This window comes from Thermobia domestica, chromosome 5, assembly GCF_964235325.1.
Source record: "Thermobia domestica chromosome 5, izTheDome1.hap1.1, whole genome shotgun sequence".
In the NCBI taxonomy this organism is placed as follows: Eukaryota; Metazoa; Arthropoda; class Insecta; order Zygentoma; family Lepismatidae; genus Thermobia; species Thermobia domestica.
Window position 1 is genome coordinate 127,932,230 of NC_137458.1, and position 15,015 is coordinate 127,947,244.

General features: G+C 34.9%; 1 protein-coding gene across 2 annotated transcripts in view; it reads left to right on the forward strand.

The window, feature by feature from the left end:
- Window positions 1-15,015, forward strand: part of LOC145686117 (U4/U6.U5 tri-snRNP-associated protein 1) — a 132,652-nt gene that overhangs the window by 89,487 nt on the left and 28,150 nt on the right. For both annotated transcript variants that reach the window (XM_081759087.1, XM_081759088.1), the window contains 4 exons: window positions 652-845; window positions 3,693-3,821; window positions 8,742-8,858; window positions 14,463-14,613. In XM_081759087.1, the coding sequence (XP_081615213.1) occupies window positions 652-845; window positions 3,693-3,821; window positions 8,742-8,858; window positions 14,463-14,613 (591 nt within the window). The remainder of the gene's footprint in view (window positions 1-651; window positions 846-3,692; window positions 3,822-8,741; window positions 8,859-14,462; window positions 14,614-15,015) is intronic.

Sequence of the window (15,015 nt, forward strand, 5' to 3'; positions counted from 1 at the left end):
ATACCTTTTTAGTCAGAAGTTCAGTCGTTTATATTAGGAGGGAAATACAGTTTATATGGGTTAACATAGACCTACATGACTTAAAAATATGGAGACTGACTTTGAGTTTTCTGTATCCATATTTAAGATACGTAAGATATAAAATTTACTCTTAGCTTTCTGAAAAGTTCAGGGCAAAGACACTGTGTAGAAATAAATGAATATTTATGTCATGTAGGATTTTTTCGCCTTAGTTTCGATTTTTTTTTTTTTTTTTTTCCACTTGCAAAGGGACAAGAACGAATTTTATCAATATGAAGGAATTGGTCTTACAAATTATTTCAGAAGGTTTTGAGTGAAAAGACTCCAGTCGATTCTTAGGCAGCGTCCAATTATAATAAGTTTCACAATATTTCGAAGACCAGAGAGTAAGCCAAAAGGAAATCGAATTGTTAGAAAATTAATAATAGCTCAAAATTTAAAAGTTTTGCGTTATATTATGGGCCCTCTAGAACTTGAAAAGTCTTCGTTTCTCGTTAGTAAAATGATAGTGACGCTCAGTTTCAGAATTCCTTGTTTGAGTGTACTTTTCTTTTTATATATAGTTATTATATATATAGTTAATTTCAGTGTTGTTTTAATAGAATGTCTGTTGTGTGTTTCTTTTTGCAGTAAACCTTTCGGAAAAGGCAAGAAGTGAAAAACTAAAAGAAAAACTTCAGGAGAGAAAGGAGCGGCGTCAGCTGGAAGCCAAATTGGCCAAAACAAAGACATTAGCAGAATCTGACGACGAGGCTGATGATACGTATAAATGGGTACAAAGAAGTCGGAAACTTCAAGAGGAAAGGGACAAGGCAGAAAAGCGGGTGAGTGATTAATTTCTTGGAGGATGACGGGAGATTGGAAAGTAACACATATTTTTTTCTTTCTTCAGATTGTAAGTTGGCAGCCAAGTAGTTTAAGGTTTATGTTAAGAGACCGATGTAATTGGATCATCTGTTATCTTTTTGAACGAAGAGTGATCAACATCACCAATAGACTTGTGTTTTAATATCATCTTCGGAGGAGAAACAACGAGGAGTAGTAAAGTTTTGTGAGCTAAACGGATAAACTTTGATTGGAATTCACTAGTATGCCCACCCAACCGTGAAAACAATGAAACCGTGAATAAACTGTGAATTTCGTTATCAAACCTTGAAAATCTACAAAACTTTCAAATTTCTAGAAAATTTGACCATCTTGTATAACAAAAAAATTAACAGGATATGGTAAATTAATACTAATGTGGCAGTACCAATCTTAGATTTTATTTTCAAGTTAAATCTGATTCTCATTTTTAGTTCATGAAATAAGAAAATAAGGAAATAAGTTTACTTGTAAACAATTGTATTTGAAAAATTAGATCACTATGTAAATTCTGCTATACAATCATGTTTGTGAATTTGTCTTATGCGCTTATAACAGATTTGCTTACGTAATTGAACTCATTACGAAAAGCTAACACAGACATACCTCTTTCTATGTAAATTCCGAAATTTGTTCTGGAACTTCTAGAACCCGCGCTCGGAATGCTTTATTACTGCACGTGGCTTTACGTCACGTCCACGAGCTATTAGATTATCAACCTCAGCAAAGATCCTGATATAAAAGATTAGGTAATTTCAAGAAAGGGGAGTTCCGACAGATCCGGGATTTGATGCAGTTTAGTAGTTTATGGAGTTGGATCAGTATCCCTATCAATCGTCATCATGGACATAACAACTCCTTTTAAGTTTAACACCGCCGAAACAATGGGCGTTCGGCTTAACCACTAAGTTATATGACTAGTAAAGTACTACTAGTCACCAACACTCTGTCTCCGAGGTAATAATTCACCACCAACAAGAATTACATCAGAGTCGGAGCTGAGCAGTAATCAATAGTATGGAAATGAAAGCATCATCCTTATCAGAACATACCAGGTATGTGTCGGAGAAATCTGTTTGTGCTAGCCTTACCAAGTGCATATAAGATAATTTATTCACAGACACACAAATTCACATTGGAAATTAACTCGTAAAACTCTTTATAAGTTTGATCTCACTATACACCCCCAAATTAGAACCTAAAATTAGAACAATCTCATATAACAACACTAATTATGAACAACGTGAGTTACGTTTCATAATGTGAAACTACGATACACTTCCAAACTATGAGAATTCAATACTCAAACTTGAAAGTAGTGCATCTGTAACTACTGGTTGCAATATAGAGGAATAAAATCAAAGATAGAACCCTGTTCCTCGGACGCTGAATCCTTATTAAAAAGCCATTACTCGCTATCTCTTGCTGTTTTTGTCTTTTTCTTTAATGTAGTTTAACGCTGCTGAAATCGGAAGTGGTAATTGATGTCGTATCACTTTCTGTTGCAATAAAGGAATAAAATCAGATAAAACACATTCTTGTGGTACCGAATCCATATCAAAAACTGCTTATCGTACCTATTTCCGTTTTGTCCATTATGCGATTAGTATTGCAACCGAAAACTCGTAATTTTCACCACTTTTGATTTCAACAGATAGATAAAAGTCGAGACAAAACTCATTCTTGAACGCTGAATCTAGTTAAGAAACCGCTTTTCAAAATCTCTTACCGTGTTCGCTTTATGGAAATTAATATTGAAACCGGAAGTATTAGTAAATTTCGACAACTTGCGGTTTTGTCAGTGTTATCGATATCTTTTACCGCTTTTGCTCTATGTGTAGTAAATTTCAACCAACTTCTGGTTTGTGTAATGTGTTGCGAATGGCGATGGTATCTTCTCTTGTGACGCTGAATTGGTTGCAAAAAACTATCTATTACAGTTTCTGTTCTATGGAGATCAACGTTAACAGAGGAGATGGAACCTATTCTTGGGACGCTGAATCGATAGCAGAAAACACTTTCTCGATGCCTTTTACCGTTTTGTTCAATGATGATCAGTGTTGAAACCAGGAATGATTGATTTCAACCACTTGTGGTTTGAATAGAGGGTTAACGGATGAAATGACATCTAATCTTTGAATGCTGAATGGATTGAAAAATACTACTTTTCGATATCTTTTAACATTTTTGCTTTATGGAAATCAGTATTGAAACCGGAAGTAGTAGCAGATTTCAATCACTTTCAATTTCAGTGTTGTTCTATAGCAATAAGCGCTGGAACCGGAAACGATTAATTTCCACCACTTCCTGTTTGAATAGTTAACGAAGGAGATGGTACCCATTCTTAGGACACTTAAGTCGATTAAAAAAAAAAAAAGTTTCTTTATGTCATCGTTTTTGTTCTGATACCTGTGGACAGATGGATGAACATAGCCGTCCTCAAAGACTTACGACACGCAAGGCATAGTTTGGAAATCCGAAAACGAAAAGACTTTAAAGAGAAAGTAATTTTTTTAATGTTTTCCCTGTGTCTTGAATGTACAGTTGACATAGTAAGATTTAATGAGGGCAAGTTTAATTATTCCACTTGTGCTGCCTTCTCATGAGAATCAAAGGAATATTGTCCCGAAAATAATGAATCATGTCTCCCTACACTGTTTGAAAACGAAGAAGAATTCAATATGTGAGATTAAATGTAAAGTTGAAAAAAAAAAAAAAATCTATAATTATAGTAAACCATATTGAGAATTTAGTATATACAGCATGCACTTATTTCATTACTTTTATTTTATTTTTTTTTAATTTAGGCGAAGATGTTGGAGGAGCTTGATGCCGAATTTGGTGTTGGAGATCTGGTTGATGATGAGTTTAGAAATGATAAGAGACATGCGTATACTGGAAGTGATTTGAGGGGCATGCGAGTTGAACATAGTATGGTAAGTACATTCAAATAAAATTTATATGCATGTGCTTCTCTTCTTGTAAGGATATCTGGTTGTAGGATCCAAATCTGATTTTTTTCGGAATCTTTAACGTTAAGAAAAAACGAAAAGAAAAGGAAAGAAAGAAAGAAAAGAAAATGTTAGAATTGTTTATATGACATGTTTACACCTATCTTCCGTAAAATTTTGTTCAAAAAACTATAGATCGTTTTGTTAAAGGTAGATCGAATCCGTGCCCGCGGTCCAAAATTGCAGATGGAAGAAAAAATGTTTTGCTTGAAAATTCATACCTAATGGTACGTTGATAGGCAAATGTGTGTCACTTCAAAAAATATTTTCATGAACACTGCAACACATCCAACCGTATGTTAATAGGTATATCTGTGACGTTGAAATTTCTTCATTTTAAGATCTGTTAAAGTTAGGGTTAAAAGTCATTCTCAACTCATGACTAGTTCGCAACGGCACATTCTCATGAAACTTATACCAAATCTTCGTGTGCTCTCTCGTGGTTATATTGTATTCAGCACGAAGAACCGGAATTTTGATCCCAGGCGGGAGCTTATGTGGTTCTGATTTCATGTAAGCTGTAGGTGTGGGTCTTATATAGCCTCACTGGTGAAAAGGATGCGAAACTCAACTCAAACGAATATTCTTTTACAGTGTATGATTATTCACCCAACAGTTAAACACTAATCGAAATCATGTACTCCCACTGTAAACTAAGTCGGATATACCTCACCAAAGGCGAGAACGGGGTCATTTAGTGTCCTTGGGTAACAAATATTTAACAACATTCAATAACAATTGGGAGAGAGGGATAAAAAAAAAAAGAAAAGAAAAGAAAAAAGAAAAAAAGTGGGATGTGATACGAACAAATTTTCTGGGTTTGTATCCAAGGCGTTTTGTTGTAGAAAATATTGTATGTATGTTTTATGAACAATGGAGTGTCTGTCGGTCACAAATTACTCAGGAAACACAGATAAAGATCAAGAAAGTAAAGAGTCATTAATGTAGTTCTAGGAGTGACGCATTTTTCACTTGTATAGAAGATGAGTGAAGTAAATTTGTTTAGAAATAATAAACTTAGTAAATAATTCCGAAAAAGACGTTAAAAGTGATAAAACATACAATTTGAAAAGAACTTAAGTAATATCGGCACCTCTTCGTAAGGCATGGTTACTACAAAACTGCGCATAGAAAGTCTTGAGTGGTATGCGTATAAAATATATAGTTCTAAAATCTCACGTAAAAACAGCTCGTATATATATATACATCGTTTGATTTACACCACAGAGTTTGTTATCTGTAAAGGGCATACTGATCTTTAGCTCAAGCTCCCACTATTTCGACTACCGTAGAAGACAGGATAATCATAGTTTCTGTAAAGAGCTACTGCTAGTCTATCAGTCACGAAAGTCATGAAGAAGTTACGAAATCAGAAAACGGTCATGAAAGGCAAGAAAGAGTCACGAAATTTAGCTTTAGGGTCACGATTTTTTTAAAATTTGTACAAATGTAAATACAGATTTGAAAATTTTGTTCTATAAAACGTCAAAATTCACCATCAGAAATGTGTATGGTCGACTTTAGACGCTATCAAATCGCAGGCAAACCACGCTTCTATCACATGGATGAAAATTCGGCCTAATTCGCACCCAAATTTGCTCTTAAGAGTGTTATGAAATTTTATGATTTGGTAAAGAAAAAGTCACGAAATTTCATTTTGGAATTTTAATAGACACCCTGATTTTGAAATTTTAGTAGACATCCTGTAGTATTTCAGACTAACAAGACGAATGTAGTTTGAGTGCAAACCCATCATATGTAGACACCACGACAAAACAGCAGAAAAATTGTGTAACAAAGTGACTTTGATCCGTTGCCGTATAGTGGGGCTATGGAAGGCCGAGTTGTTCGTCATAATTACCGCGTGGGTCGTGGTGTATACTGTTGGAGACAGACGGTTCCTAAAGTAAACGTCTTTCTGTGACGCCTCGTTCGGGCTGCCTCAGCTGAGGTGCGATTACTCACCATTGCCACTCGCGTGATCGCATGGAGACGAAACAGTCGATTATTGGTAGGAGGTCTACGTTCTCTTTGTTACTTTTGCACGATCACCCTGACAACTGTTCATCGTGAACGTGCTCGATAGTGTCGGAAAAATTCGACGGTGCTGCGAATGTAGGGGAGTAGTATTCAGTGGTAAGTCATTTTGTCTCCGATTGTGTTTGGACTGTTGTGTAGGTGTGGCGATCTGTGACATGCAGGTGAGTTCCAGCTTGTTTTCATACTTGCCATAAGGAACCTACAACTCTCAGTCTGATATAAGGGTGCAATAAGCCACACGCCCCGTTTTCTTCTGGTTTTCATTTAGGTTGTAAGACTAGTGCGTCGAATATTTGCGATGTTAATCCTGTCCTTGATTTCATCTGGATCATCTTCCATCACGGTAACACATGTTTATATATCGCCAGGTAACCCAACATGCTTTACTCGGTATGCTCTTTCTACATTGGGATTCTTAGCTTTATCGAGCACGCATGTAACTGACAGCGGGGTTTCGCAGCAGTCACACCCATCTATGTCAAAATCTACAGCAAATGTGTACTGGCCACAAGAGCTACTTGTGCAACCACTCGGGTTTGTTACATTCTATTAAAGTTAATGCTTTGTTTTTCGAACACCGTGTATAACATTCGTATTGGTAAACGCTCATATTGGTAACAAAACCCCATGGAAATCGGTGTTATTTTATCTCTTCTTGAAATGAGAACCCTAAATGATTTTGGAAGCTCTCCAGTGTTATTTCTACTCCATATGCTTTTGCTACTTGCACCACAATATTTTCCATGTCTTCTTCCTTTGTCTTAGAGGCTTCCTCATTTGTAAATTTTCCTGTAACTATCTGTTCTAGTTCTCTCAATTTTCCTTCTAGTTTTTCAACAGATTATTTTAGGTTACGATTTTCGTTTTGCTGGGATGTACTTATTCACAACTGATGATGTGTTACAGCAAGTATTGGAAGTGTGTACCATATTCCTAAAGCAGGTCCGATCCCTTCACACCGTGTTGTTTGACACCCTTTGTAGGACATCAGGACTAATAGAATTCATCTCTGTAGTAATGGGTCGATCCAGGTCCTGTAGAGCAGGTGGGTTTTCTCGATATACACGTCCTTCCAAAATCTCCAGAGAAAGAAGTCTGAAGTCTGACGAGCAGAGGAACGAACGACCACAGACCGTCTGACTTCCAGTGATCACTGAACATTTCTTCCAAAAAATGCATGGTGGTAATGGAGTATGGTACGTTAGCCCTCTTTGTTGCAGGTAACAATATCGTTCATCATGCTGAAGAAGAGCTACAAATTACGTAATTATATCCTGGTATGCGTGACTGAAGTGTTTGGTTAAAAATAATCTGGCTCACTATTCCTGTTTGAGAAATAACACATCAAACTCCTATCTTCTGTGAGTGCAGCGGCGATTCATGTAAGATATGTGGATATTTATTATTCTGACTACTGATGAAACTGCTACAGTGAGAATACGCCTTAGCATTTAAAAAAAAAATCCACCTGGTTTATAAAGCACTGGCAGTACCTAATTCTTTTAACAGTGGGAATTTAAGATTCTGTACGCATGCACGTAGACTTAATTCTTTTGTGGCCTTTTGTGCATTCTCGTTCGCTATTCCTATCTGCGATTACAATTTACGCAAACTTAAAGACTGTACCTCATCTGTTTTTCCTTCTGGCAGTATTGAAGAACTTATTCTTAATTTTGTCTGCAACACTCTCGGTCCTTCGAAAGCTAGTGATGAATCGCGTTACTGTTGAGTTGTTTGTGACAGATGCATCTGGAAATCTAACACGAAGTTGTTCTTCAACGTAGTTATATGACTTGCTTCCTAAGTGCACGTCGACAGTAAATATCTGCTGTAGTATTAAAAACGGCATCATTATTCACAAGCAACACGCCACACCACACTACACTACATGATCTGTAGTCAAAATAACTGTACGCACATAAACGATTATTGCATGCTCACTGATGCCACCTATTGGCAGGTTAGCTAACTACATAGTCAACATCTAGACAGAGATCAACAAACTTTCGAAAATTGCTAAAGCATGGCTATCTTGTATTAATATGGTCAAGGCAAAATACTCGGCCGTTATAAACACATTTCGGATTCGTAAATTCGAAAATTCATTTTTATCGGTCATATAAATATATATTGAAACCGTATTTTAGCTTTAGGTCATAGTATTTGGGCCTGAAGTGGAATAAAAGAATATCGTTGGTCATATTTTAGTCGACTTTTAGCTCAGAAACATATTGGCCATTATTGGGAAAAGTAAAGTGCGTTACAGGGCAAGAAGTATGCTTCAGAGCGTAGAGAAAGTAGCTTCCTTAACTTACTAATAAAGTACCATTCTTCGGAGTTTTGGTTAAATATTTATTTATTTTTGTGGGTAATTCTGTCGTATTTTGCCATTTAGGGCACAAATGTTTTCAAAGGTTTTAGATTATAGAAATCTTAGCTCTACTTATTGTAAATTTAAAAAATGCAGGTAAGAAAACGATATGGTCATTAATAGTAAGTATATATATATATATATATATATATATATATATATATATATATATATATATATATATATATATATATAATCAAGTTTTAACTCTTAGTCCGAGAAGATCACGGAAATGAATTCTCATAAACAACCTAAATAATTTATGCGTATTTTAAAGCACAAGATATTAATGAGAAAAAAACATGTGAAATAGTTGTATCACCGTATGTTAGAAACAAATGTATAAATAAATGCTACACTACCGTTGCATTTGCTGGTGGCCCAAAGACTATTAACAATGACAGCACTTACCTATATTTTCTCTCTTGTTTCAGGACCGATTTAGTGAGGGAAAAGCAGTTATTTTGACGCTGAAAGATAAAGGAGTACTAGATGAAGATGATGATGTGCTTGTTAATGTTAACATGATTGATGATGAAAGATACAAGAAGGTAAATATATTTTACGATTATTTAGTAATTATATCTGTGATAAGTATCAATAGATAACAAACTGCAAAGTATTTTCCTATTGAAGGGTTATAAACAGTGATTAGAAAAGTATTTAACATTATAGAATTCTCCGTAGCAAATTTAATTTCATTTTTCCACAAACTATGTAATCCATATTTCTCTGTTGAAAACTAGAGAGCAAATAATTTGCGCATTTGTGCGAAAATACACAGAAAATTTTAGTGACAAAATAAAATTTTCTACTACATTTCGCTTGAGAGAGAGAAATATTAGCATCTGGAACTTTGATTGTAGGTATAATCTGGATATGCAGCACTTAATTTTAATTTTATAAGAGGTCTATTTTGTAAATACTATTATAGCGTTGATAAATTAACCATCATTCTAGTGTTCTGTTTACCACGTTTTCTGAATTTTTAGTTCGTTTTTCATTCAGAGTATACGGAAGTGAAATGAATGTGATAGCAAGGTGAAATCGATTGAGAATTTCAATATTATAAGTTCACTTTAATCAAAAAATATATTTTGTGAAAGCTGTAATTACTGAGAAGAAACAGGCTGAGAAGAAGTCTAATACAGGCATTAATTGTTACCCAATTCTATGATTTTCAGAAATAAGTTTGGATTAAGAATGACAACAAACATATCATACCCTGGTAATTTCTGTCACGTAATTTAAAGTATTTATAGAAACTGAATGACGGTACAAGTTCAGCAATCGTAATCTGAATACAAGTAATAAATTATATATTTTGTTCGGTAGTCTTAGAGTACAGATTGAAGTGATACATGATGTAGAAGAATGCAGCTACACTGAAAATTATACAAACTAAATAATTATTCACGGATATGAATTGACGCATGTTATATTAATTTCTAATACCTTTTATTTACTGCCTCTAATGTATTATCATATTAACTATCTTGTTTCGGTGTTCCCTGACACCTTCCTCCACTGATCTGGGCAAATTACATACGACGCACCTCACTTCTTAGAATTTTGACAGAAGTGAAACCGATTTTGTCGTTTAAATTTTCTTAAGCTGTTTTTGTTTGTAACCAATTTGTATAATATGACTTGACGCATGTTTATAATTTGTAATGCGTGAAGTATTTAATGTATTTTATTCATTACGTCTAGTATTTGATGCGTTATGATATTAACTGTACTGCTTTGATATTCCCTGACGAGGTTGTGTTAGCAACTCCTATCGTAATTTAATTTAAGGATATGAACATTGGTACAAGTTATTATAAACATCTCGTCAATTCATATTTGTAAATAATAATTCAAATAGGTTGCGAGCATAAACAACCTTTAGAAAATTTGAAAATGTCGATGGCAAGTTTGATCTTCCTGCTCCTGCATTTCTCAGACCTAATGAGTTGCTTGTAAGTTGCTGAGATCTAGTGAGGAAAGTGTCAGAGATACCAATCAGTGCAATTAATAGACATTAAATATCAGATGCAATAAATAAATGATCATTACATTATAAAAACTAGATTATTGTGTAATATGAGAAAATAGAGGGAGTCAGCTGATCTTCCTTACACTATATCCCCTGTAGGTGCGAAATCAGTGATAGTTCAATGTAAAAACATGTGGGACTACGACAGTAATTGAACCCTGGTTTCTGCCTTACTGTTCTGGTGAGCTAACCTCTACGACACTTTTTTTTTTTTTTGAATCTTTTCAGGACGTCTAAAAAATATTGAGCACTTTGCGCACGAGATGGTATTAGTGTCTTATATCTCAGGGTATATGAGTCGCAGCAGGTCAATTTTACAATTTTATTTCGATAAAGACGCAAATGCTGCGCAAGCCCGTGAAGAAATTTGTGTTGTATAGGGGCAAGATATAATTATCAAAAACAACAGCCAAAAGATAGCTCAATTGCTTTCGTTGTCAGAATTTCGATGTCCGAGATGTTCCTCTCAGTAAGCGACCAATCACAACAAAAGTGAATGATATTCTGGCAAATGTAGGCAGTTAGATCGTCAGTGACCTACGTCCATCATTAAACAATGTTACACCATACGGAGAACTACAAGAAGCAACTCGACATTTGGGTGCCACATAATATGACTCGAAAGCATTTACTCGATTGAATTTGTAGCTGCAAATCTCTACTAAAACGTAACAAACTTGAGCAATTTCTGAAGCAGTTGATCACGAGCGACGAAAGATGGACAATATACAACAACAGTGAGCGAAAAGATTGAGATTGAAGCGAGAAGTTCTACAGTCTGTCACAAAGCCCATATTGACGCCCAGGAAGGTTATGCTCTGCGTTTGGTGGGATTGGAAGGGCATCGTGCATCACAAGCTTCTGGTGGCGGGTAGAACGACAGATTCGGATCTATACTGTCGACAACTAGCTCAATGCCAGACCGCATACATCTGTAACGACCCGTCAGAAATTCAGAGAACTTAGCTGGGAGATTTTGATGAATCCACCGTTTAGCCCGGATCTGGCACCATCTATCATTTGTTTCGGTCTCTGTAGAACTCCTTGCATGGTGTTAAGGTAGGTTCATAAGATGCCTGTGGAAACCACGTTTCAGTTTTTTTGATCAGGAACCACAGATGTTCAATATTGATGGGATTAAGTTGCCACCGGCAAAATGGTGAAGATCATCCAACAAAATGGTGCTTATGTGAGTTCGTAATGTTATTTTCGATTCACAATACATTTATTGTCAATTTTGACCTCCAAAGGCTGAGTACTTTTTCAATAACCTGATATTAACCCTACTATTTCTGTGTTTCCTTTTACCGTCCTCGGCAGAGCTGGGAACATAGAATTTCTTTCTCAGTTTAATTATTTAAGGATATGAAATTAGAAATAAGAGGATATGACAAGTGATTATAAACATTCATATTTTATTTAGATTGATTGCGAACAAAAGTAACCTTAAAATAATTATAAAACCTCGGTAGCAAGATTGTTATCGCTTCTGTTGAAATTCTGAGAACTGAGATGCATTGCATGTGAGTTGCTCAGATCTCTTGAAGAAGGCTTTAGAGAACACCGAAATAGTACATTTAATATAAGACGCAATAAATAAAAGATCATTATAAACTATAAAACTACATCATTGTGAAATATTAGAAAATTGGAGGAATCAACAAATTTCCTTACATTATGTCCCTTATAGGTGCGAATTCAAAGAGCAAAAACATGTGGGTCTGAGACGAAAATCGAATTGTGGTCTGTAGCATACTGTGGCGCTAACCACGACAACATCCGATTTTTTTCAGTTAGTACAGAGTTCAGCCGTTATAGATATTCACTATTATTTTATCACTGGAATGTCGAAGCAGGACAAGAGTTGTACCTTCCGTGTTGTCTGAAAATGTTAGCTTCATCCTTGAGTGGAGAGTGTAGACCTATTTAAGGAGAAGAGTTAATGTGGCGTTGTGATTGGCGTACCAGGATTGTAAGCCAGAAATCTGTCTTGCACCTTTTAGGTTGTTTTTTATTTTTAAAGTATAAAATTATATTTTTAGAAAGGACCGTATATGGTTATATGATTTGTTCCTTCGTGGTTATATGATTAGCGTACGCGCCTCTAGCGTGAGAGATCCGGATTTAATTTCTGGTAGGAGCTCATGTGGTTCGGATCTCACGTCTCATATAGTCTCTGTGCCAAATGTTACGCTAGACTCCAAATCAACTCAATATGTGATGTTACAAGCTTAACTAAGTGAAATTGCATGCACTTCTAGAGAGGAGGATATGTACTGTGAAATGGTAAATAGAACATTTGTATTCAAATCGCATTTGCTGAGTCAATGAACTGTGTAAGTGAAAACATCAAACAACTCAGAATCCGGAAAACTTGTTGAAATTGAAATAACCAAAATTCTGTATAGGCATATAAGACGCGTCCATTTTTTGAAGTAATATACAGTAAGTACGAAGTCATCTCATAAGTAATGCACAGGTTGGCAACAATGTGTAGTGGATAATGTAATCGCAGTAATCGGTGCGTCATTTGAACTTCAGTCATGAAGCAGCAGAACGAGTGCTGGCGAGCTGTGTAGTGTACACTTGTTGGCTGTGATAAATGTTAGAAATGTAGGTTGTATATGTTTCGGGTACTGTGTCTGTTGACAATCAGAGATTGTACATTAAGATTGAGACTTCAGTGGCAAAGAGTCCACAATGCTTTACGTGAAGTTACAACGATAATGTATATTTTTGTATGTACTTTCTAAGTATTGTTTCTATTTACGGGCAAAAGTGCTATTTTAAAGGCACAAGCAATTAAGAAGAAGAAAAAGAAAAATATAAAGAAATAATTTAAATATTTGTATCATATTGAAATATTTCTTAATTTCGTTGCTATGACAACTTATCTGTTTGATGTCATTACGGTAACTAAAAAAGGATAGATAGAACGAAGAATCATCTTGTAGAGACCGAATGTATATTTTAATGTGACAAACACGATATATGTTGGAGTGAATATATATATATATATATATATATATATATATATATATATATATATATATATATATATATATATATATATTCAAAAGTGAATAACTGTGTTGTGTGTTTCATTATAATCTCGTGTGCTGTATAAATATTCAATATATACATTTGGAATCAGGGAATGTAACATGACAGAAGAAGATATATCATCAATCGATGAACGAGGTGTGCAACTTGCGGTGATCCAAATGATGATTTTTGCTTATGATAATCAAGAAATCATCATACAGGCAGAGTTCCATGTGGAAGAAGTGTCATGGTAGTTACTATGGTGACTTCTTCCAAAACTACGCAGAAAAATGCTTAAAACTCGACTCAGTTGTTCAAGGCTGGGTCCTCATTCTCCACAACGCTCTCCCGCACTTCACGTATGTCATAAGTGAAAAGCTGCGCGAATATAATCGGAAGAGTTACCTCATGCTCTCCACAGTCCAGACACGAGTCCACCAGATTTCGACCTCTCCCTGTTTCCAAAGTTAAAACAACTTTGTGGATGTGGTTTTTCATTTGTAGAAGAGTTCTCTGCCGCCATTATCGTAGACGTTCAACAGATAAACAAAAATGGCGTCTTGGATGAAATACCGAAGCTTCCCGGACGTTTTGACTCGGTAATTGAAAAGCAGGGAGAATTGAAGACTTGTAAAGAGATACTATAAAAAAATAAACATGTAACTAAACAAAATTAGTGTACATTATGTAATGGAATGACCCTTGTACAATACACCAGCGACAAATAGTATAAATGTCTCTGTAACACGTACGATGTAATATATATTGTGTATAAACTTACCTACTGAATTCAACTTAGCTTGTCTGTATTTTCCTATTTATTGAAAAAGAAGAAAAGGCTGATAGTCATCTTATTTAACTGTTAGCTAAAAAAGTATATATGGAATGTTAATAAATTTCTCTTAATTTCATACACTGTATTATTTTTTAACTCTTCCAGCTGCTTTATATGATTGTTAGAATTCATATGATACTCTTAACGTAAGCTAGAATTGATATGATACTCTTAACGTAAGCTTTTCTTCGTCTTTTCCTTTTTAATACGTATTGTAATTTCTTTTCCGTATAGAACATAGATAGAAAGAAAATGAAACCCCACTTATATGGCTACAATGTATATGATGAACCTGAAGTTGACGAATTTGGTAACGTGAAGAAAACCATCTTAAGTAAATATGACGAAGAGTTACAAGGAGAGAAGAAATCTAGTTTTACGATTGGTAAGTATAGATGCAGTAGAGAATGATTGAAGTAGAAAGCATAGATTTAATTTGATTGTATTGTATGCTGGTTTGTTGTTTACATTTATGACATTTTTAATACTTTATCGTCAATCAAGAATGATTTTTCAGGTTCTAATAGGTAACTAGCTGTATAAGAAGAAATTTGATTTGTCATATTTAGAAGTGTTCATCAATTAGGGAATGCCTACACGGAGCAAAATAAGAAATGAATTGACTTTTGGAGTAACATGTGTCATCCTGTAGCCATGTCTGCGCTACAAAGCACTGTGAAATCAATTTGAATTTACTGCTTTTTCCTAATATTTGTAAAATGCATAAACTAGAATAGTTCTGGAAGTTATTTCACAATTTAAATATACGAAGAAATGCATTAAGAAT